At 44.0% G+C, this 26,077-nt stretch overlaps 1 protein-coding gene across 1 annotated transcript in view; it reads right to left on the reverse strand.

Moving 5' to 3' along the window:
* The window catches only part of LOC126288157 (microtubule-associated serine/threonine-protein kinase 3-like), a 424,127-nt gene that overhangs the window by 41,324 nt on the left and 356,726 nt on the right, over window positions 1-26,077 (reverse strand). Inside the window, exons 9-10 of the mRNA XM_049984894.1 lie at window positions 14,286-14,397; window positions 7,027-7,287 (exon numbers count right to left, since the gene is read on the reverse strand). Coding sequence (XP_049840851.1) covers window positions 7,027-7,287; window positions 14,286-14,397 — 373 coding nt within the window. The remainder of the gene's footprint in view (window positions 1-7,026; window positions 7,288-14,285; window positions 14,398-26,077) is intronic.

Consider the following 26,077-nt stretch of genomic DNA (forward strand, 5'->3'; position numbering starts at 1 on the left):
TTAAGAGGGGGTCGCCTATATGCGATGGATTGGAAGAAATGCATTGAGAAGTTATACGAAAAAAGTGCAGAAATCAGGTATAGATAGGACTTTTTGGAAATAATGAAGAACGAAGGGAGATCTCCGAGAAGTAAAGAAAGTTTTATTTGCAAAATACTGCAGGAAAACAAACCCTGTCCTTTCCTTTTGTGTATCCCACTATATGTTTGTGTACCCTTGTGTATTTGTTTTCTTCCTGTCTCTGTGAACTGTTTCATACAATTTTTTCTCTTCTAATACTAAGCTACATTCACTATGATGAGGAATACTGTTGTCTTCGAATATAATTTTATTAATAACATGTTATTTACTTCGTAAAGATGTTTACACATTATTTATTCTGTTTTGTTCTAATGCTCATGTGTGAAGTTGATGTTTCAAAAGTTATTCTGATCTTTTGTGTAAGTACTTATGTCGTAATTTTTGTAACACTGATGTATTTATTTCGATTCTTTTGTAAAGCCTGTATTACAGCAAATGTTATCTGTACTATTATGTTCTTTAATGATATATTTTGTCCTTTGTTATTGTATTCTTATGTTATAAAATTGTAATTGACACCAGTTCATCAAATTAAGTAACTTGTAAATTACATTTCACTGCACACGTTTCTGTTGGTCACAGTATATGGACAATATGTGAGAAGTAGTGGCTGACAGTGTTTGCACATGTGTTAATAACTCAGTAAGGGACTGGATAACAGCATTACTGGTTCTAAAGACATTTCAAAAACAATTTTTCTGAGTACACAAGTGGTGGTTATGGACTTGCTATATTATCCACAAGACTCTTCAATGGTGATTGTGCGCCTGCACAGTCAAACAGATGGCTGCTGGCCATCTCTACAAGGACTACAGTGGGTCTACACCTTTGATGACCCACCAATACCATTATTTCTACGAGGACTGCAGTGGGTCTCCACTTCTGGTGGCCCACCAATACCGTAATCTCTACCAGGACTACAATGGGTCTACTCTGTGACGACCTACCTAACAATATTCTTTAAAACTTCGACTGACTCTGCTGTGGGTTTGCTCTGTTGTGGCCCATTACCTGTCTGCATGTCAAGAGTCAGCACTGTCTTTCCGTTGGAAGGACACCACTACTTCTTCAAGACTGCATGGAAATCCACTACTTCCGTGTGCATTTTCTTTTACTACTCAGACTTTGAGAAAAACACTGCAATTTTACTTTGATGAATGATCATGACTGTCTTTATGGACTGTGAGAAAATTTTAGCTTTTGACCAACATTGTATCGATAAGTGTGTGCATTTCATTTCTTTGTTATTGTAATTATGAAAAAAATTTCAAATCTGTATTGGCCACTGCCCAAAACAATTTGTAATTTTTTTTTGTGGGGAGCATGGGGGCTATGTAAGTAGGCTGTTTAAGTATTTTTATTGGTAACGCCAACACCACGTAGCGCTCTGTATGAAAAATCACTGGCTGTGCCGTGTGCAGTCTGTGGCTGGTTTGCATTGTTGTCTGCCATTGTAGTGTTGGGCAGCGGCAGCTGGATGCTAACAGCGGGTAGCGTTGCGCAGTTGGAGGTGAGCCGCCAGCAGTGGTGGACGTGGGGAGAGAGATGGCGGAGTTTTGAAATTTGTAAGAATTGGTGTCATGAACTGCTATATATATATTATGACTAGTGAGCTGGCAGTAGTGGCGCTCGCTGTATTGCAGTAGCTTGAGCAACGAAGATTTTTGTGAGGTAAGTGATATGTGAAACGTATGGGTTAATGATAGTCAGGGCCATTCTTTCGTAGGGATTTTTTGAAGTCAGATTGTGTTGCGCTAAAGATATTGTGTGTCAGTTTAAGCACATTCGTGTATAATTGTTCAAAGAGGACGTTTCACATAGACCAGTCGTGTACAATTTTTCCGTTTCATAAAGTATCCGTTAGCACGACCATTAGTGCGGGGTATCCTCTGCAACATAATACCACTACGAAGCACCCTCTGCCATGTAAACACTGATACGAAGCACCTTCCACAACGCAACCAATATTGGTACAAAGCCCCCTCTGCCACGCATCTTCGGTACAACGCATTCTTACAAGGGAAACTCCCTATCTCACCCCCCTCCGTTTTAGTGGTAAATTGGCGCACTGGATCGGCCGTCGGAAAATGAACACAGATGAAGGATAAAAACAAGAAGAAGGTGTACTGAAGTGTGAAAAAAGAAACAAAATAGAAACAGTGGACGGTCCAAGCTCAAGATATGCAACATGGAGCGACTCGCGAGAAAGACTGAGTCGTGGTTGTGTAGTCACGGTGTTGGCCTCTAAACGGTAGATCCGTGTTCGAACCTCCCCTTTTTTTAACCCATCTATGAACCGTCCGCCCGGTCATTGACGTGTCTGTTCTCCTTCTACAGTCTTGGCAATTGTCATACTACACACTGGTTATAGAATATGAGTCATGTGAAGAGAAAATATTAATATCGCAAGTAAATGCGGTGAACTGTGAGAGCAGGCGAGATGACCCATAGACCTCTCACTGAAATGAAAACAACAAATAAACAGGTGTGAACTATGTTACAACGATGGAATTTAAGAGTCAAAACATCGAAAACCGAACACAAAGGGTATAACATGTGTTACTTGTACAAACAAATAGGACGTACGTCACGTCCTCCGTCACACATATCAGCTGCAAACGGACGTTACGCCACGATACAGATACGAATTTGAATACAGTGAACAGAAACAGTGAGTCCAAAAAGTAGTCGTTTGGTTATTATTTTTTTTAAAAAAACTACGTATATGTCCCGTGAAAGGAAGGGAATATAAGATGTGCGCCGGTCGATGTGACCATGCGGTTCTAGGCGTTTCAGTCTGGAACCGCGCGACCGCTACGGTCGCAGTTTCGAATTCTGCCTCGGGCATGGATGTGTGTGATGTCCTTAGGTTAGTTAGGTTTAAGTAGTTCTAAGTTCTATGGGACTGATGACCACAGATCTTAAGTCCCATAAGGCTTAGAGCCATTTGAACCAGGCATATAAAATTTGAACATCCAGTCATATGCAACGAACCTTGGTAAACCATTTTATTGATGGATAAGGAAATAAATAAACCCATAGCGAAAACAAATTCGACAAAATGGAGAATTTTTTCAAGGGATACTACAAAAAGTATATGTCCACTCATTTTTTTTTTTAAATTTACAATCTGAAGATATGATTTCAATTACAAAAATTAATATTCAATGAAGTTTCTCTTTGTAGCTGTTACTGCTTGTAGTCATCTGGGCATCGAGTTGACCAAGTTTGCAGTCAAAGAGGCTGGACTTTCGTCTTAATCGTCTTGAAATGCTTCTTTTAGGTCTCTCTGTGGTCTTCTCCTGATGATATCTTCCAGTACTTTCAAAAAGTGTTCAATAGAATAAATGTCTAGGCTCTGAGGAGGGGTGTTAAGTTGTTGTGGGGTATTATACAGGATTCACAACCTTGCAGTTAGAGCCGGATGCTTTGGGTCGTTATCGTGTTGAAAAATGTAATTTCCTTGCAGACCTAACTTTTTGGCGCTAGTATTCAGATTGTCCTTTAAAATGTTGATATACATATGGTGATCCATTGTACATACTATGAAATGTATTTTTCCAACACCTGCAGCACTCATACACTCCCACACCATCAGGGAGCCACAACTGTGTTTAACCGTTGACACGGATTAGCCGAGTGGTCTGAGGCGCTGCAGTCATGGACTGTACGGCTGGTCCCGGCGGAGGTTCTGAGTCCTCCCTCGGGCATAGATGTGTGTGTTTCTCCTTAGGATAATTTAGGTTCATTAGTGTGAAAGCTTAGGAACTGATGACCTTAGCAGTTATGTCCCATAAGATTTCACACACATTTGATCCTTTTTGAACCGTTGGCACGAGATTGCGTGGCAACATCTCCTCATTCTTCTTACGCCACACCATTCACTTGCTATCCGGCCCTAATATTACTCGATTCCAGAAGTTTTCCTTTTGGAGTCTACGTTCAATTGCAAAATGAAGAAGTTTCTTTCGATTCTATTCACTGACCTAAAATTTCTTACTCGTTACCCGGCCGTGATACCCACACGTTTTGAAGGTATTTCTGATTGTATTGACACATACCTTCTTTCCCCTAGACTGTACCTTCCTAGCCAACTTAGGAGCGCTGATTGTAGGTTTATTCTTCATTCCCCTCATGATAAATCTCACGCCTGCATCAGTCAAAGAGTGGGGCGTCCGGTACGCGGTTATGTTTCTTAATGATTCTGTTGCGCAAAATCGATCTATTATCGACTGAACCGCCGATCTAGGTCTAACGACTACTTTAACCATCTCTTAAGAAGATTTGCACTCATTATGTAAGCGCAGAATAAGTTTCCTTCCGATCAGCGTCGTCGCACTACCCTTACGGCTCATGGCGCTAATTGCACTGTATGGGAACCGTTCAGGACCACAACAGGCGATAGAATGGGGCCGCGCTCCGTTGAGTCTAGTGTGTGCCGTGGGTCAGCGTTACAGTTTAATCACTGCTCGCAGAATTTCGGCATGTTCTGATGGTGGACGAATACTTTATGAACTAACTTTTGTATTACGTCTTCTATTTTGTTAACCTTGCTGTCGACTTGGATGTATTTCTTCCCTTGCTTTTCAACAAAAATGACTTGCCGAGCTACTTCTTACATGACTACCTCTTTAGATTTCGTACACATTTCTTTTCATGTTACACAGACCCTGTTTTCTAAAAGATATGCAGCTAGTCTAATAGTTTTTGGATTCACTGTACGTCAATGACCGAACGAACATTTTCGACTTGCGTGGAAAAAACAGTGAGACAGGAGGAAGATTTGAACCTGGGTGTCCCCCCCCCCCCCCCCCCTCTCTGCGATTCTACACCGTAACCACAAGACCACGACGCGAGAGCTATTCACACGCGCTCGATGTTGCACATCTTAAACTTGGGTCGTTCACTTTTCTGTTTTGCTTCTTTTTCACATTTCAGTACACCTTCTCCCTGTTTTCATGCTAGATCTGTGTTCAGTTCTTGTAGGGCTGTCCAATAGACCATCTTACCAAAAACCTGTGAGGGGTGCGACGGGGAGTTTCCCTTGTTAATCACGTTACGTTGATGTCCGACCGGCAGTATCGCCACGTCGTACGAGATACCGCGATTCCAAGGTGTTCTGTCATTCACCAGAAGATGGCAGTGACATAGTTGTCATAACGGCGGAGGACCTAAATTCATCATAGTTCAGCCAGTTTGCACTAAAAATATTATACACGTAAACCTTCCTTGTAAATGGGTCCACCTGTTAGTGGAAACTGTATCAAAATCTATCCAGTAATTCCAAAGATCAGCCTGAACATACTGACAAAACTGCACCACAGGACTTCAGTTAATAATTGCATACAGCATAGATAGACGATGTGGTAGTGTGTGGAAATGAAAGATTGAAGTAGATAGATAGTACTGGCTTATAAACACAGGAATAGTCTAACAATGAAGAAGAAAGTAGCTGTTGTGAAGGTCAGAACCAAATTCTACATCTACATTTGTACTTCGCAAGCCACCCAACGGTGTGTGGTGGAGGGCACTTTACGTGCCTCTGTCATTACCTCCCTTTCCTGTTCCAGTCGCGTATGGTTCTCAGGAAGAAAGACTTCCGGAAAGCCTCCGTGCGCGCTCGAATCTCTCTAATTTTACGTTATTGATCTCCTCGGGAGGTATAAGTAGGGGGAAGCAATATATTCGATACCTCATCCATAAACGCACCCTCTCGACACCTGGACAGCAAGCTACACCGCGATGCAGAGCGCCTCTCTTTCAGAGTCTGCCACTTGAGTTTGCTTAACATCTCCGTAACGCTATCACGCTTACTAAATAACCCTGTGGCGAAACGCGCCGCTCTTCTTTGGATCTTTTCCATCTCCTCTGCGTGATGGCTGGGTGTTGTGTGATGTCCTTAGGTTAGTTAGGTTTAAGTAGTTCTAACCTCTAGGGGACTGATGACCATTGATGTTAAGTCCCATAGTGCTCAGAGCCATATCCTCTGTCAACCCGACCTGGTACGGATCCCACACTGATGAGCAATACTCAAGTATAGGTCGAACGAGCGTTTAGTAAGTCACCTCCGTTGTTGATGGACTACATTTTCTGAGGACTCTCCCAATGAATGTCAACCTGGCACCCGCCTTACCAACAATTAATTTTATATGATCATTCCACTTCAAAGCGTTCCGTATGCATATTCCCAGATATTTTACAGAAGTAACTGCTACCAGGGTTTGTTCCGCTATCATACAATCATACAATAAGGGATCCTTCTTTTTATGTATTCGCAATACATTACATTTGTGTATGTTAAGGGTCCGTTGCCACTCCCTGCACCAAGTGCCTATCCGCTGCAGCTCTTCCTGCATTTCGCTACAATTTTCTAATGCTGCAACTTCTCTGTATACTACGGCATCATCCGCTAAAAGCTGCATAGAACTTCCTATCACTATTTACTAGGTCATTTATATATATTGTGAAAAGCGATGGTCCCATGAGCATGAGGGCAAATAAATGTTTTGGCACAACGCGATTAAATGAAGGGATTGATTGATACGGCATATCCTGAAGCATCAGGTAACGGTCAGTATTGAATGGAGAAAGTTGTAGCGGGAGCTCTTTGCATGAATGCAGTACGCAGCTTCAAATGGATGTAGGTTGCAATAGTTCCCCAGAAATGTAGATGCTTGCGCAGAGAAGGCTATCATGGGCAGCTTCGGACCACCGCAACAACTGGTGACTACCCATTGTTTCCTTGGTTAATCAGTGGTACAGTGCGTCGCTTTATTTGCCTCGTTCAGAGCACTGCGCCGAGATGTGTCCGACAGTATGGAAAATTGCTACAAAACGACGACAGATGCTGGGAGCAGCCAATGGAGGGATTACGGTCTAACAATATTTGGACGGACGGCACTGCCTCCCGGCGACTGCAATCTGCCAGTCACAAAGTTGGTTTACCCTGGCGTGTACTGAGTGCAGTATACTTCCGCCGCCAGCGTCAGCCGGTGACGCGGACTCCGCTGCGAGTCAGCACGCCGCTGTCGAATGCGCCCGGCCCAGAAACAATGGCACACGAGGCGGGGCGCATCGGACAATGGGGCTGGCGCGTCTTCCGGCTGCTCCGCTCGCATTGTGACCGCCCCCGCCTGCCGCCGCCGCCGCCGCCGCTGCTCTATATTTAAACGAGTCGCCGGATGACTGATGGCAGCCGCCGCTAAGCTAATGGGCAGGCACCCAGCGCTTGCATCTGCATACAATATTCGCGACGCGTTTCGCAACGACACCGGCCGTCAGTCAGCGGGCCATTTGGCCGCGACGCCGTGCCATGGCTGCGCCACCGTCACACGTGTATACCTCACATGTATGTACGTCCGCTTCTAACGGGTGTCACAGTTCCTTGTTTAAGGCTAAGGGCTCTATTTCGCAGCAGGTGTGGGGTGGCACGATGTTTGGTACACTGGACTAACATTCGAGATGAGCAAAGTCCTAAGCCCCTCCAACCAATCATTGTTCTATCCGACCTTGCGCTCTTCAATCTCCCCTCATTCAACAACTACACCGGTCGGATGGCCGTGCGGTTCAAGGCGCTACAGTCAGGAGCCGAGCGACCTCTCCGGTCGCAGGTTCGAATGCTGCCTCGGGCATGACTGTGTGTGATGTCCTTAGATTAGTTAGGTTTAAGTAGTTCTAAGTTCTAGGCGGCTGATGACCTCAGATGTTAAGTCCCATAGTTGTCACAGCCATTTTTGATGAACAGGCTTGCGCAGGAGGCAGACCATTCTTTGGACTGAATACCATAACAAAAACGTATTTTTATGGTTCCCTGTCTCGATCTGTAAAAATGGAACGGGTCCCTTTGTTGTCCATCTGTCTGCCTGCCCTACTGCGAAAAAAACCCTTGTTGTCAGAAACGAGTAGACGTATATTGTTCAAATTTATGTCTCATATTAAGGTCCTTGGTTTCTTGATCATGTAAAATTGTAAGCTCCTTAGTCAATGCAGTTAAAAGCTACGGGGATTTATGTCACATATTTTGACACTCGAAAGCACACTCATCAAATCCTACAGGGTACTTTTCGTTGACCTATAGTCATGAAATTTGGTAAGAAGCAAGGTTTCACAGTACAAGTAAATAAAAAAACCGAAATTGGTAATTTGACATTATCACGAAAAATATTCCTTTTTTCATTTGTTATATGACTTCAAACTTGAAATTTTTGAAATTAAAACATTCTCGAAAGTCTTGGAACCCCTCGGGCCGATATCTTCCCAGTATCAATGGCGATAACGAGCAAATACTGTCAATATCCTCGATTCCTTAAATGGATAGAATGTCTCTACACGTTATTAAGTTTGTATGGAAACCGCAATGCACAATTGCTACTTGTACCTGTCACTTCACGTTACCTCACTACAGCACCATTCCCAGATCTACCTGAAAATGCCTTCAATACACTACCTGATAAAAAACACCTGAACACTTCTATGTAATGCAGAGGTGGTCACTAGATGTGGATTCAAATTGTTACCAGCAGTCCAGCTAGCACAATGACTGTAACGTAGTGAGTCAGAAGGAATGGAGTACAATGGTCGAGTAACTCCTCATAATCCACACATTTCTGTAGTTAGCGTTAAGGAGGTGTAATGAGCGACGCCATTAGTTATTGGATGACTGGAGGGATGAACACACTGTACCCAGAGGCAGTCCGACGACAGGGTTTGGATTTGGCAAATACTTGGAGAAGTACTGCAATAAAACTGGTTATGATGTGAGAAATATGCTAACCGATATTGGATCATATGAAATGACCGATTCCCAACTTGAAGACTCAAAACCCAGAAATCCCTACCACATAGTTATATGAAAGTGTATAAACGTCATCAGATATATACACTTAATGCAATTACGATAATGATTAACGACTTCTGAAAAAGATAAGCAGTGATAAACAATTATTTGTACTTTATTTTTGAAATGTTTATTTTAAATATGGTTTTGTACAAATAGATCGATATATGATAGTATTTTCTTTGCTACACGTTGTTAGAGGTAAATCTTTGTCTTTGGGCAGTTCGTAGAACGAGTTTGAAGGGCGACGACTGAATGTAAGTTATGTCTGTTGTGTTGGCATCGCGGTTGATTTTAATTTGTATTTTGAAGTGAAATAGCTGAAAATTTATCCATTGAACACTAGAAATTCCACGAAGGTTCTTATTATTTAACAAAATGAAACCGAGCGTCCTCTAAACCAGTATAAAAAAAGTTGCATTACACAATGGACTACGAGCCTACAAGCTACAATAAAGTAAGTGAATAAAACATGAGTATTATGAAAACTTTTATTACAATTTCTACTGTTGCTAACTGCAGAGTGTCACTAACTCGCCGCGCCAAGTGCTGTGAAAATTTGGCCAGCCGCCCTAATTATCAAATTGCTTCAAAATTAATAAATTGACTTCGCGCTATAAGAGGGTGTTGACGGACACAGTACGGAGGAGGTGTTGTTACCGTGTGGGGGTGGTTTTTGTGGTTACGGTGTCGCCTTCCTATTGCGCTTAAGAAAACGCTAGATGCCAGAAGATATGAACACCCCTTGCAGTGCTGTGTACTGCATACAGTAGAAGAACAGTTGGGAATAATGACTTTTCATATTAGCACGACGATGCACTCCGTCCTAAGACAGCATCTGTGAGCCAATGGCTTGTTTGTGGTCAGTAGCATTCCTGAAATGGGCTGCTCTGTCGAGTCCTGAACCTAGTGGAACGATGATGCAGAAGGTCGACTTCGCCCTAGTACCCAACAGCACTACCGTCCCTGGTATTCGCTCTGAAGCAAGGATGGGCTGCCATTCTTCCACGGTAACTGAGACACAATGGAAGTGTCGCCAGTAGAATTCACCTGTCCGAAGACTGCGCACACCCATTATTAATGCCCGCTGTCAGTTCTCCATATACTTTCGATGACGTAGGGTATATAAAAGCCGAATCCGTGCAAGGAGAAAAATAAAGAACATATTAGGAAATGAAGTGTCTAGCAATTAACTCAGTATACAGTTGCGGAGCGAAGCATGGAGAAACTAACACGTATTTTTTATTTTTCTCTAACGAATCTAAAGACAATGTAAGGGTACAGATATCGATGTATGGAACCTTAATCTTACCAGTCTCTATTGGATCACAGGTAGCGCAGCGCATTCCCCTGTCATCTATGGAGTGGGTGAGCTTTGGACATGCGTAGCAAAGGCGCGTAGGCAGTTAGTCAGCGAGGTCGGCTGATGGAGTGAACGAGTCGTGGCGTGCCCTCGTTGGTAAAAACAGAGATGCGAAGCGTTTATCTTATGGTTAATACTGTGCAATTTGAATCTGTATATTTTTAGTTACTGTGACTCAAGGTAATCTAAGAGGGCAGTGCCTAACACCAGTGAATATGTGGATAGTGTGTTTGTGCATGGACTCTGTGTGGACTTCACATCGACGAAAGGACATTTCCGTGAACTCAGGATACACTGATGTGCAAAATTTACGGAGGAAAGTAACTTCCGCATAGCCAAGTAACATAGTTTTGTGGAACTTGGACCATACATAGAAAGATATGCTACAGTACGGAACAGTACACTACAGTAGGTAACTGAAAGAAATACGCAATAAGATGAACAGAAATGAGACAATAATCAAACTGCACGATTGTGGTGTTTTGGATATTAAAAAAAAATGGGACATTTTACTTAGTATGGTGTTCGATTACCACGGACAGCAGTGTATGCTTCAACATGTGCTCCCATGCTGGCCACAATATTGATACGCAGTTCTCATGGTGGAGCATTACATTCCTCCACTAGCGCGCTTACAAACTGATGGATGTCCCTTGGTGCATATGGAGTCTCCCCGATGGGATTTAAGTTGGGGGAGAGACATTCGCTGGATAACGTCTCTATTCATGAGTTCCTCCACCTACGCTTCAAATGGTTCAAATGGCTCTGAGCACTAAGGGACTAACATCTGAGGTAATCAGTCCCCTAGACTTAGAACTAGAGGAAGGATTCGAACCTGCGGCCGTAGCGGCTCCACCTACGCTCTTCCATGCGAATTTTCATCTATGAAAATGAATTCATGGCTGAATGCACCTCTGAAAACACGCACATGTAGAAGGAGTATGGCGTCATATTGACGCTGACTGGTGAAGGTATCGTGGAGAAAGATTTGGAGGTCAGTACGCCGATGTAACATTATGCTCTCCCAAAACATGCACCTGGACCACCAAAATGATCATATTCGACAATCTTGCTTGCATCAGGTGTTCCAACTTCTCGTCATGTAAGACTAAATCCAGCGCTGTTGAACAAGATCACTACGGTTGTCTCGGCCGAGCACCATGATGATCACAGCCTTTCGTTTATAATTCCGAATGAAAGTTAGCATTTTACACACAGAATAATTATTTTAGCAACGGTATGTTTCTAGACCCGCTAGGGAGAAGGAATACAAATTTTGTTTCTGATAAATAGAGTTACATTATGTTAAAAATGAAGAAGGCGTAGACGTATGGGGCTTTCCTTTCTGCTTCCTTTATTACATGAAGAAGGGGGAAAAAACGGAAAAACTTTAGATCAGGTCTCGAGTTCACCCAATGACTGGTTCTAGGATCTAGTTTTTGGAAAAGAATAAATTTTTGCTTTCAGAGCCTAAGAAAAATGAAGGTGATGACGAACATGACTATTATGACGAAGATGATAAAGATAATGACGATGACGAAAAAAACGACGACGATAAACATGACGTGATAACGAACATGACGGGATTACGAGCTTGACTATGACGACGAACATCGCGATGATGACGATCATGGCAAACATAAAGCTGAAGAACTGATAATTATATGAAGATGAAGATAATGATAACAATACTACTTATAACTGGAATGTCGATGATAATGACGATGTTGACGCTGTAGAGGAAGACAGTGGTAACGGTAAAAATTTTCGTGATTTTGGCAAGTATTAGTTATGATGATGATGATGATGATGATGATTATGATGATGATGATTATGATGATGATGATGATGATGATGATGATGATTATGATGATGATTATTATGATGATTATGATGATGATAGTAGCAAAAATGAGGAAAATAATGATGATAAAGTCACTGGTGATGATGATGATGACTGTGATGCTGGTAATGGTGCTGAGTGGCTGGTGATAATGATGAGAATGTTGGTAGTGGAGATCTGATGTTGACGATTCTGATAATGATTTGTGGAATTCAACAGTCTTTCATAAGAAAATTTTTCCTTTATTTCATGAGCAGTTTGGACCTATGAGATCATAAGAAGATGCATCTGTCTTCTTCAACTAGTAAACAAAACGTTATAAAGCTGTAGCCAAGATCGGTACCATCAGAAGCGACAGCAGATAGGCAAGAGAGGCAAGATACGCATCATCTGACGTTGCCTATTTTAGCTAAATTTGTTTATACTTTGTTTATTAGTTTAGGAAAACAGACGCATCTGATGATGGAGATCGAACCCAGTATTAGACTATAGGAAGAAAAATCGATCAAAACCTGTTTTCTGTTCCAGAAATTTTAAACATTGTGTCGCTGTGTACTAGAGTGTGATTATCTCATACTTCGTCTCACAATGATGGTGAGTGGACTGTTCATGGTAAAAGTGATAATGAAGATACTGGTCGCTATTAGGGCAATCACAAGGAAGGAGATTATGAGGAAGACGCCTCAGAGGAAAATGCGGTTGATGAGAGGGATACTATTGATTAAGAAGATCAAAAGGCTCCGAGCACTATGCGACTAAACATCTGTGGTCATCAGTCGCCTAGAACTCAGAACTAATTAAACCTAACTAACCTAAGGACATCACAAACATCCATGCCCAATGGAGGATTCGAACCTGCGACCGTAGCAGTCGCGTGGTTCCGGACTGAGCGCCTAGAACCGCGAGACCACCGCGGCCGGCGATTAAGAAGATGCTAGTTCTACTGCTGATGACGATAATGGCGGCTGCGCCACTGGCATCCCCTTCTTCGTGCATTGGACGTGATAGCTTATATTGTGTAGCTAAAGTGCGCGTCATTTTCGACGGAGGCCGAGTTTAGGTTCGTTCTGCGCATCTGACGTCACAAAACATAGTCAGCCAATGAACAGAGAACGACGTTGCCAGAGCTCGACTGCAGCGCAGAGCACGGACGAGTGTCTTCAGTTTTAGAAACGTTCAGCCATAAATAAAGTAATTCAACAACAGCACTGTCTTGATAGCAGACTTTCTTTTATAGAAAGTTTGGAAAAAGCATACTTTATACCAATTGCTTCATATTCTATTAATTAATTGAAGCAAACAAGCAATAAGCAGGTGATAGCAAGGAAAGGTGTTTGTATCATTCTCATTAACCGCTTATTCGCAATAAAGAACAGCGGTAGTTTATTTCCTATTGCACTTCGACGAAACATGAGTAATTCATAGTCATACGAACAGTGTTTGCCGATATTTTGCGTGACATTTTAAAGTCCTCCAGGAGGTCTATTGAATGACAAGCTGCGTTAGGGTAATGATTAAGGGGTTTAGCTGCTAAGCAGAAAGTTTAGAGTTCAAACCTCGTTCGATGTTTAATATTTTGTTTATTTTAAAAAAAAGTGTCTAACTATACGAATTTTATTCGTTTGAATGTAATTTTTTGAAATTTATACTGGCAACTAAAATCGACCATACGGAAAGTATACGCTATGGACTTTTACCTCTGCAAATTCTTCAAAATTTCGTGCAATGGTTTACTACATCTAATGCTGCACAATAACTGCGTTGAACATCGAAACAAAATTAAGTTATTTATACGGGGAAGGTATCAGTCAAGAAGATGTGTAAAAATCAAATTTTTGGGCCAAATAGTTTTTGTGAAATCGAATGATAAAGTGTGTCAAAGCAGTCGAAACACCACGTGTGTGCACAGGCGAGCAGTGTAGTGATGACAAAATCGCGCACAGCGCGGATTTCGGGGAGCAGCGAAAAGGTTAGTGCGGCCGTGGTGGCTTTACTACATAAACTGCGCGCTCCCCCCTTAACGTAAGTTTGCGAACTATACTATACTATGGCGCTGCTTCTCTTGGCGCTTACAACTGGCAACGCAGCAATCTCCCGCGTCTGGGCGGGCACGCGCGAACCGCCAAGATAAAAGAATTGAACTATAGTAAGCTGCCACTCACCAGAGCCCCTGGAACGCCGCTGCCCCTGCAGCGTTCTCCGCCCGCAGCGCAGCGCCCGCAGCGCGCGGGTCGCGGCCCCCACGGCGCGGGACTTCCCCGCCGCAGCCCGCCTCTTAAGACGCCGCCACGGCGGGAACCCAGGCAACAGCTTCATCTGCCCTCCTCACCTACAGGCGCGACCCACCACGCCTAGGTCAGATACATTCCGGGAAATGCAACGCACCCAGTGGCTTCCACGAGTAATGCTACCGGTGGCTTCGGTAAGGAGGAAAAGAGACAACAGCTTTCGAGTACAGTATAAGAGCCCTGTGACTTGTGCCAATTGGTCTCCTCCCATGGCAATTTGGAACTCTGTATTCTAAGGAGTGTTTGCTATAACACGTGCGCGCGTTGCGGTGTGATGGCGCTAGCGGACTTGGGCTCGAACTGAGCGCCCAGGTGTACGAGCACAAGATTCATAAAGTGTCCGCGGCTCGTGGTCTTGCGGTAGCATTCTCGCTTCCCGCGCGCGGCGTCCCGGGTTCGATTCCCGGCGGGGTCGGGGATTTTTCTCTGTCTGATGACTGGGTGTTTGTGTCTTTCATCATCATTTCATCCTCATTCACTCGCAAGTCGCCATAGTGGCGTTACATAGCTTGTGGAGCGGCCACCAATGCCATAAGCTCATTATATTATATTGATAGGGGCATCACGGCAACAAGGCAGGGTTGGTGTTTGCCAGAGTTGTGGGTTTTAACAGATCGGCAGTAGTCTGCTGATAAGCTGCGGTCAGGTGTTACTGAACACATAGTTGTATGTAGACTCCTTATGTTGTCGCTCGCTGTTTCTTGTTATTCCATTGGTTGCAGTCAAAGTAGAGGCTGGCGTAATTTGAAGCCAAGAGAGGTGGTTATTCAGTGGTCGGTCGCGCCCTGTTGTATGTAGCTTCAGCGTAGTCAGCAAGGTGGTTAACGGTGCCTTAAAGCGTTGAAAGACGACTCGTAAACCTTTTACATCAAGTTATAAGAAGAAAACGCCTACATAGTTGTAGATTACTGTAAGTACTGGCTACGACACGTGGGTTGTTTAAGCGTATTATTTCCAAAAGGGTGTTATAAAGCGTGATGGAAACGAGCGTTACTGGGTTAGTGGTCCTCTCTAAAGCGTATAGTATGCGTCGATTTTCTCTGCCTTGGTGTTGTTACCGGATGTATCAAACACGGAGGAACTGATAGGCTGCCGCCTTGGTATGGTTTCCAAAACGGTGAAACTTGGAGTCTGAAACTTTGACGCACCCTTGTCGTGTGTTGATGCATGATCAGTCTGTTTCCGACGGTGCAGGGCGGTGTAGCCGGCCGTTGTGACCGAGCGGTTCTAGGCGCTTCAGTCTGGAACCGCGCGACTGCTACGGTCGCAGGTTCGAATCCTGCCTCGCGCATGGATGTGTATGACGTCCTTAGGTTAGTTAGGTTTAAGTAGTTCTAAGCTCTGGGGGACTGATGAAAAATGTTCAAACGTGTGTGAAATCTTATGGGTCTTAACTGCTACGGTCATCAGTCCCTAAGCTTACACACTATTTAAGCTAAATTATCCTAAGGACAAACACACAGGACTCGAACCTCCGCTGGGACCAGCCGCACGGTGGGACTGATGACCTCAGATGTTAAGTCCCATAGTGCTCAGAGCCATTTGAACCATTTTTATTTTGCAGGGCGGTGTGAGATCAGTTGTCTTGTTTCTAACCGGTATTGGCTTTCTTGAAATGGTTTAAAAGTTTTTATAGTGTTGTTTTTATGTCTTTCGCGATTGCTGTTATTACGGCGCACGTTTCTGTGAAGAAGGACGCTTCGCTTGCGTAGAATACTGAAGTGGTACATCACCGTAGCTAGTTATTTTAATTAAGGTGCTTGACCGTAAATACTGATCTGGGTACGGCCACATTGTTTTATTTGACTTGTTCTGCACTGCGTCCTAGGGTCAGTTGTGCTATAGCCTTCCCGTGTTTCCTCTTGTTTGCGCAACAACGCCCAGTTATGGTTAAGTTTACCGGCATCTTTAACTGATTTTATTATTCTATTAGCGTACTGGACAGCCTTATGGCGGTAATTTATTTATATCCAGTGAGAGTAGTTTGAGTTTGGACAGCTTTAAGCCTTTTTAAAAGTATAGTAAGTTTTAAATGTTTTGTTGCTAATGCTTCAGCTCCGCTTCTCCTGGCATTTAAGTTGTTTTATTGATAAAATTAAGCCCTGGTGTTCAAGTTGCCGGCCGCGCTCGAGGTCTGTAAAACATAAACATATAGCAGTGTTAAGCTTTGGATTTCTGGCGTTGCCACCGCACACATGAGGCCTTTAGGGGCATACTCGTGCTATGCTGAATAACATCTATGTGTTTATTGAACTTTATGCCCTTCTGGTTATATAAGGAACTTTAAGTTTTGTTGTTATTGTTGGCGGTGGTGGTGCCAGATACTTAGTTTGTGCTAAGTCACTATGCTGTTCACAGTTGCCTACCCGGAGTCCTATTTTCTTATTCATTAATAAATCCACTCCTGCATTACCCCTATTTACCCTTGTATTTTGTAACCCTGCTTGATTTGAAATTCCACGCTCCGATACGTAGAACAGTAGTTTTGTTTCGCCTGATGACGACATCATCCTGACTTGTCCTCCGCGTAGATCCGAATTTTACCCACGAGGATGCCATCATCATCATTTATCCATACAGTAGAGCTGCATGCCCTCGGAAAAAATTACGGCTTGCTTTCAGCCGTTCGCAGTACCAGCACAGCAAGACCATTTTAGTTGATGTTGCAAGACCAGATCAATCAACCACCCAGACTGTTGTCCCTGCAACTACTGAAAAGGCTGCTGCTCCTCTTCAGGAGCCACACGTTTGTCTGGACTCTCCGTTGTGTTTGCACCTACGTTACTGCTATCTGTACTGCTGAGGCACGCAAACCAACCATCGACGGCATGATCCATGGTTCATGGGGGGGGGGGGGGGGGGGGTAAAGTTTTTGTAATGGCTAAAAATGATGTGGATATTTGCGGTACGCAGAGCGAACCATGCCGCCTCGCTTTATTTCCAAGTATCTTAGTGATCAGATCTTTAGCTTCCAGCTTCATTGCTAAAGGTCTGTCAGACACAGGTACTCGACTTTTAGATGTTGCGGCATCTAACCACTGGAGATACTTTGAAAGAAAGCGATACGCACATGGTCCCAATAAGACTTTTCTTACAGTCGCAAAAGACGGGGTGTAGCCTTTGTCATTTGTATAAGTGCCAATGTGAAAGAAAGATGGCCTAAAAGTGAAAAAGACAACATGTAGAGTGAAGGATGTATATTGTATCCATTACTCAAAACAGAATTTTGATCAAACGCTTTAGGCGAACCACACGATTACAGCACTTCCATTTCTTCTCGGATCCTGAATCCTTTGCAGTGTATTTACAGCGAATTGGGAAAATTCCATTTACTTCTTGGATTAATCACATCGGTTACAGTGTGAAATATGGAGCACATAACGCAAGAAAATTAAGGAAAGAGCCGCACAATTTCAAGCTTGTGAAAGGTTTTCTGACGGATTGCTGCGAAAGCGGATCGCAAGAGAAATGAAGTAGGCAAAGATCACTGTTAAACTGGTCTGCGTTTGTGTTATAGAGGTGACGTTTTCTTAGTGTGGCCATTCAAAATCTCAAATAGCCTCAACTATCAAATGCTTTGCTCCATGATCAGGATGTAAAAATCTTCATTCACCGATAAACAGTTTGAAATATAACCTGTTATTTCATCCAATTCAGAATCCTTGCTTTACCGTATAGCAGCCACACGGGCTGCTTTCTTCAGCCTAGGTGCACATTGATGTCCTTCCAATCTGTCAATGATAAAATGATTTATTTCTAAAAAGAAAAGCACTAACCGGTTTCGGCCTGGCCCGTTGTCCTACTTTGGCGAAGGCTTTCTACCAGACCTAGGATTGTAAAAGATATCCTCTCGCATGCCGTGTACCAGGCTTGACATATGCTTGCTTTCAGCCGTTTTGACATATTTTAACCTATTTTAATCTTAATCATGCATCCTTTATGGAATCACATTTTAATATCTTATAAATTTGGTAAGTGTTTCCGGTTTTAGAAATAAATAATTTTAACAGCTATAGCGGATTTTATCACTGACAGTGTGTAACAGTTGTGAATGTCCCGTCCAGAGAAATGCGAGTCTTTCCAACCTAATAAAGCTCCGCGATTGTCGCTACGGGGACACCGTGTCCGCACTGAAACGTTTTCTGACGCTGCGCGCACGCGCTGGTGTGTATCGAGCATAAGGTGCATACGTTCCTCGTTGCTATCTTCGCTGCACGCTGGATTACTGAATAAGCAAAGTTTTAAATCAAGAGGTATGTGTGTGCGTGTAACACAGGTTGCAGTATCATCATATACTACTGGCAATTAAAATTGCTACACCACGAAGATGACGTGCTACAAAACCGAAATGTAACCGATAGGAAAAAGATGCTGTGATATACAAATGTTTAGCGATTCAGAGCATTCACACAAGGCTGGCGCTGGTGGCGACATCTACAACATGCTGACATGAGGAAAGTTTCAAACCGATTTCTCATACACAAACAGCAGTTGACAGGCGTTGCCTTTTGAAACGTTGTTATGATGTCTCGTGTAAGGAGCAGAAATACGTACCATCACGTTTCCGACTTTGATAAAGGTCGGATTGTAGCCTATCATGATTGCGGTTTATCGTATCGCGACATTGCTGCTCGCTTTGGTCGACATCCAATGACTGTTAGCATAATATGGAATCGGTGGGGTCAGGAGGGTAATACGGAACGCCGTGCTGGATCCCAACGGCCTAGTATCACTAGCAGACGAGATCACAGGAATCTTATTCGCATGGCTGTAACGGATCCTACAGCCACGTCTCGATCCCTGAGTCAACAGATGGGACGTTTGCAAAACAACAACCATCCGCACGAACAGTTCGACGACATTTGCAGCAGCATGGACTATCATCTCGGACACCACGGATGCGGTTACGCTTGACGCTGCATCACAGACAGGAGCGCTTGCAATTGTGTACTCAACGACGAACCTGGGTGAGCGAATGGTAAAACGTCATTTTTTCGGATGAATCCAGGTTCTGTTTACAGCATCATGATGATCGCATCCGCGTTTGGCGACATCGCGGTGAACGCATTTTTGAAGCGTGTATTCGTCATCGCCATAGTGGCGTATCACCCGGCGTGATAGTATGGGATGCCATTGGTTACACGTCTCGGTCACCTTTTGTTCGTATTGACGGCACTTTGAACAGTGGACGTTACATTTCAGATGTCTTAGGACCAGTGGCTCGACCCTTCATTCGATTCCTGCAAAACCCTACATTTCAGCAGGATAATGCACGACCGCATGTTGAAGGTCCTGTACTGGGCTTTCTGGATACAGAAAATGTTCGACTACTGTACTGGCCAGCACATTCTCCAGATCTCCCACCAATTGCAAAAGTCTAGTCAATGGTGGCCGAGTAACTGGCCTGTCACAATACGCCAGTCGCTACTCTTGATGAACTGTGGTATCGTTCAAATGGCTCTGAGCACTATGGGACTTAACTGCTGTGGTCATCAGTCCCCTAGAACTTAGAACTACTTAAACCTAACTAACCTAAGGACATCACACACATTCATGCCCGAGGAAGCATTCGAACCTGCGACCGTAGCGGTCGCGCGGTTCCAGACGGTAGTGCCTAGAACCACTCGGCCACTCCGGCCGACCTGTGGTATTGTTGTGAAGCTGTACCTGTGCACGCCATCCAAGCTCTGTTTGGCTCAAGGCCCAGGCGTATCAAGGCCCTTATTACGGCCAGAGGTGGTAGTTCTAGGTACTGATTTCTCAGGATTTATGCACCCAAATTTCGTGAAAATGTAATCTCATAACAGTTCTAGTATAATATATTTGTCCTATGAATACCCGTTTATCATCTGCATTTCTTCTTGGTGTAGCAATTTTAATGGCCCGTAGTGTACTTGTACCAGTAAGCGTAGCTGATGCCTCCATTATGTCACTATATGCGAACACTAAAGTCGATAAGCCGCGAATAGCACTAGGTTCTTCCGTGGTTGAGTGTATTCTCGGTAGTCGCAACACATTAGCCACAAATAGCCAAAGACTTTGAAATATAATTGTCATTGCTGCACGTTTTGCTCGCAGCAATTTAAGCTGCGCTCTTAGATTCCTACCTATACACATCCCTGGAAAACACCACATATTCGGAAATAAAGATCCAAATATTTGTGACATGCAAGAATGTAAATGTGACTGTTGGTCGTTTTTTAGTCATGCTGAAATCGACCGCACTCATTTCTGCCGGCCGCGGTGGCCGAGCGGTTCTAAGCGCTTCAGTCCGGAACCGCTCGACTGCTGCGGTCACAGGTTCGAATCCTGCCTCGGGCATGGATGTGTGTGATGTCCTTAAGTTTGTTAGGTTTAAGTAGTTGTAAGTTGTAGGGGACTGATGATCTCAGATGTAGAGTCCCACAGTGTTCAGAGCCATTTGAACACTCATTTCTGACAGAGACCACTCTTTTATGTAAATAATATCGAATTTGCAGAATATAGTACCATAACATTAATAAGAGAGTCCCATGAGCTGTCACATATGCGAGTGCGGAGAAAAGAACATAGCTGGGCTGAAACCTACTTTCTCTAATTTTATAACCCTACATCTCTATGTGCTTTCATGTTAGGCTTTTATCTTAAGGTTTTTAACGCCAGTATGTCATTAGCTAACACTTAATTGCAACAAAATGTACCAAGAGTGACATTTTTGTGATGAAACTTCAATGCGCCGTTGTCTTGAAACCACATATTGTCACAAAACGCAAGTTATAATACGAAGACAACGATATACGGCAGAATTCTATCAGGCGTAACCAAAGTTCATTTTTTCGACCTCTGCCGTATAATGTCTCGTGGTCGCATCGAGTGACATATCATTCTGTCGTCACTTCATTATGCTTCCAGTGTCACTAGCTTGCCCCACACCAGAAGTCTGCATCAAAGTGATTCAGTGTACATGTCGTGGTGCTGGACGACCGCACTACACAGTGTGACGATTACTGAGCTATATGAAAAAAAAACATAAATTAGTTGCAAAATAAAGCGTGCACACACTTTATTCAACATGGAAACGTCACTACATACACTCCTGGAAACTGAAATAAGAACACCGTGAATTCATTGTCCCAGGAAGGGGAAACTTTATTTACACATTACTGGGGTCAGATACATCACATGATCACACTGACAGAGCCACAGGCACATAGACACAGGCAACAGAGCATGCACAATGTCGGCACTAGTACAGTGTATATCCACCTTTCGCAGCAATGCAGGCTGCTATTCTCCCATGGAGACGATCGTAGAGATGCTGGATGTAGTCCTGTGGAACGGCTTGCCATGCCATTTCCACCTGGCGCCTCAGTTGGACCAGCGTTCGTGCTGGACGTGCAGACCGCGTGAGACGACGCTTCATCCAGTCCCAAACATCCTCAATGGGGGACAGATCCGGAAATCTTGCTGGCCAGGGTAGTTGACTTACACCTTCCAGAGCACGTTGGGTGGCACGGGATACATGCGGACGTGCATTGTCCTGTTGGAGCAGCAAGTTCCCTTGCCGGTCTAGGAATGGTAGAACGATGGGTTCGATGACGGTTTGGATGTACCGTGCACTATTCAGTGTCCCCTCGACGATCACCAGAGGTGTACGGCCAGTGTAGGAGATCGCTCCCCACACCATGATGCCGGGTGTTGGCCCTGTGTGGCTCGATCGTATGCAGTCCTGATTGTGGCGCTCAACTGCACGGCGCCAAACACGCATACGACCATCATTGGCACCAAGGCAGAAGCGACTCTCATCGCTGAAAACGACACGTCTCCATTCGTCCCTCCATTCACGCCTGTCGCGACACCACTGGAGGCGGGCTGCACGATGTTGGGGCGTGAGCGGAATACGGCCTAACGGTGTGTGGGACCGTAGCCGAGCTTCATGGAGACGGTTGCGAATGGTCCTCGCCGATACCCCAGGAGCAACAGTGTCCCTAATTTGCTGGGAAGTGGCGGTGCGGTCCCCTACGGCACTGCGTAGGATCCTACGGTCTTGGCGTGCATCCGTGCGTCGCTGCGGTCCGGTCCCAGGTCGACGGGCACGTGCACCTTCCGCCGACCACTGGCGACAACATCGATGTACTGTGCAGACCTCACGCCCCACGTGTTGAGCAATTCGGCGGTACGTCCACCCGGCCTCCCGCATGCCCACTATACGCCCTCGCTCAAAGTCCGTCAACTGCACATACGGTTCACGTCCACGCTGTCGCGGCATGCTACCAGTGTTAAAGACTGCGATGGAGCTCCGTATGCCACGGCAAACTGGCTGACACTGACGGCGGCGGTGCACAAATGCTGCGCAGCTAGCGCCATTCGACGGCCAACACCGCGGTTCCTGGTGTGTCCGCTGTGCCGTGCGTGTGATCATTGCTTGTACAGCCCTCTCGCAGTGTCCGGAGCAAGTATGGTGGGTGTCAATGTGTTCTTTTTTCCATTTCCAGGAGTGTATATTTGGGCTTAGGTTATGACATGTCTGATATGCCTGTCATTATTGGCGATGATATGGCACAGGCGAACAGTGAAATTCTGCATGACCCGCTGAAGAGTCGGAACATCGATGCCGTCGATGACCTCCTGAATGGCTGTTTTTGACTCAGAAGTGTTCTGGGGTTACAGCTGTACACATTGTCTTTAAGATAACCCCACGAGAAGGAGACGCAAGTGTTCAGATCCGAAGAATTGATGGCCTATCGAGGCCCATGTTCGCGATCTAAGGGGTAGCCCAGAGCCCAAAGGGGTCCTCCAGGACATCGATCACTGTCCTGCTTCGATGGGGTCGAGCTCCGTCTAGCATGAACCACTTCTTGTCGAGATCATGGTCACTTTGGATAATGAGAATGAAATCACTTTCCAAAACCTTCACGTACCGTTCGGTATTCACCGTACCATAAAGAAATATCGCACCGATTATTCCGTGACTGGCCATTGCTCACCACACCGTCACCCGTTGAGGGTGAAGAGACTTCTCGATCATGAAATGCGGATTCTCAATTCCCCAAAAGCGCCTATTTTGGTTTTTGGCGAACCAATGCAAATGAAAGTCGGCTTCGTCAAGCCAAACCATATATGCTCATACTAATGGCCGTCTTGCCCAGCGGCCAACCGTGCAGTCTGAACGTCTTAACGCAAACCTTTGAGAAGTTATGACGATTTTATTTTATATAGTTCAAGAACTGTCACCTTGTACAAGCACCGTGGCGTGGCAGGTAACTGCAAAGTAAGATTTTAATGTGTTTTTGATAGTTTAAAAGCGTGTGACTTATTTAGTTCTATTTTTCCTTTTTTTTTTAAAGACAGCTCAATCGAACAAAATCACAGAGTCACAATGTAGAAGTAACACAGCATATACGCGGTCATGTGACTCTGGCAAGCCAACAGTAAATTCTAAATATTTTCGTAATATGTGCAAACAATCAAACAATTAGAGACTATACGATTTTGGTAATAAAAATGTAACGTCGCGTAACTATCGCGGAAAATACGGTACTTATAATTACAGTAACAGTCTTTTACGGTAAATGTAAATGTCGTGTGGCTAGGGTCTCCCGTCGGGTAGACCGTTCGCCGGGTGCAAGTCTTTCGATTTGACGCCAATTCGGTGACTTGCGCGACGATGGGGATGAAAATGATGATGATTAGGACAACACAACAACCATTCCCTGAGCGTAGAAAATCTCCGGCCCAACCGGTAATCGAATCCGGGCCCTTAGGATTGACATCTGCTGCGCTGACCACTCAGCTACCGGGGGCGGACGTCTGCTATGGTCACCAACCAGTATAGAATTTTGTGAACTGTAACTGTGTACAGGTGGAGGGGGTGCTAAATTCCGATCCACTTACGTAATTTTGAAGGTGTGTCATCTAGAATAGTGAAATTGTAGGTTCTTGTACGGACTTGGCATGGCATGATGCTGCACTGTGTATCAACGTGAATGTGAGTGACTTCGACGAACTGTGTTCCAGTGACGGTTTCAGCCTCTCGGAACTGCGTAGAACCACGCACTTTATTCTGAGTATATCTCGCACGTGGTTTACGCACACGATCCACCTTCCAAGAACAGTTTTACTGCCTTACAAGAGGTACAGGAAACAGCTAAGCACGCGCGTTTGTAAGCAAAAGCGCGCTTACAACCTACATTGGCCTCGTTGCTTGTAACCTCCTTTCTCCAGAATAAAATTCAGATCAGCTTAACAACTGGAATATTTAGTTCACTTAACAGGTTTCGACTGCCTAATCCGTCGTATTCTAAAGTATACAAAATTTAGGAAAACATAAATCACTAGAATATGGCCATACATCTATGTAAAGTACAAGAAGCATATTACAAAAGCTAATTCAATATTGGGCTAGCAAGCGTCAGTGAAGCACAACTCCGCGACATATGGCAAAATGGATATAGTGCATGCTATAATTATAACGATAAACTGATAACAAAAGAGTGAATTAATCACAAACTTGATTCTGCACGTAAGAGTAATAAATGTCTCTGAGTTATCAATGTGTGGTTATAATTATCGCATACACTATGTACATTTTTCGATGTGCCGTGGAGTTGTGCTTCATTGACGTACGTGGTAGCGCCTACTAAGGCAATATTTGGTATGTTTTTGTATCACATTTCCTGTGCTTCACATACACATACGACCATATTATTTATATTTTGCTAAATTTCCTTCCAAAGATGACAAATTACAAGATAGCCCTATTTTCTGTCTGTTGATCCCTGTTTTTTCTTTCGGTGACCGGTTTCGGTCAATATCGCCCCTCTTCGGATTGTATCTCGTACGTACTCAGTAAGCTGCCCTATTGGAACTATCAGTTGCATCGAGGCAGCTTATTCTGTACTTACAAGATATGATCTGAAGAGGAGCCATGTTTCCAGAAACAGCCCAAACAAGGAAAAAAAGCAACTAATGGCAGGCTGAAAATAAGCTTGCTTTATACAAATAAGGATCATGGATAGCTCCGTCAGACAAATGTGCCTAGTTTTGATAACAAAAGATGACTGATTGAACTGCCGAAACAGATTAAGTAAAATAAGTGTTCCAATTGTGCAGCTGAGGACTGTATATTATCTGAAAAGATATACGCCTCAGCTGATGAAAAAATGGCAGCTGTGAATAAAACCTTGTAAGTTATATCTGTGTCGCGGAATTCTATAGATTATTTTTAAGTATATGCATTTTTGCAGACTACCGAATTTGTTGTTCACACTATTCTTTACTTTCCGTTATATTTTCCTGATATGTTCTATTGTACATTGCCTTTCGTGCGTAGGTTTCCAATTACTTGAAAATGACGTAAATGAGAAATTAGAGTAAGACTTCTACACCCACAAGGGGAAAATGACATCCTTTAAACAGTATTGTCCTTTAACAACACTTTCTTGACTTGGTCGTTATATTCTTTTTGTTATTACTCTTGATTACGCGTTTCGCTTTAACAGCATCTACGAATCAGGTCTGTGGCACAAAGAACATACATTTAACAGGATAGAACAAAGTCTTATATAAAAAATGTTTAGAATAATTGTGGTGACACATAAGTGGATCACATACCTCATGGATGCATAGTTGACTCCCGCCGCGCGGCGTTTTACAAAAGAAACGTTTTTGGCCTTCAGATGGCTGTA

The sequence above is a fragment of the Schistocerca gregaria genome, chromosome 1 (genome assembly GCF_023897955.1).
Source record: "Schistocerca gregaria isolate iqSchGreg1 chromosome 1, iqSchGreg1.2, whole genome shotgun sequence".
Classification (NCBI taxonomy): Eukaryota; Metazoa; Arthropoda; class Insecta; order Orthoptera; family Acrididae; genus Schistocerca; species Schistocerca gregaria.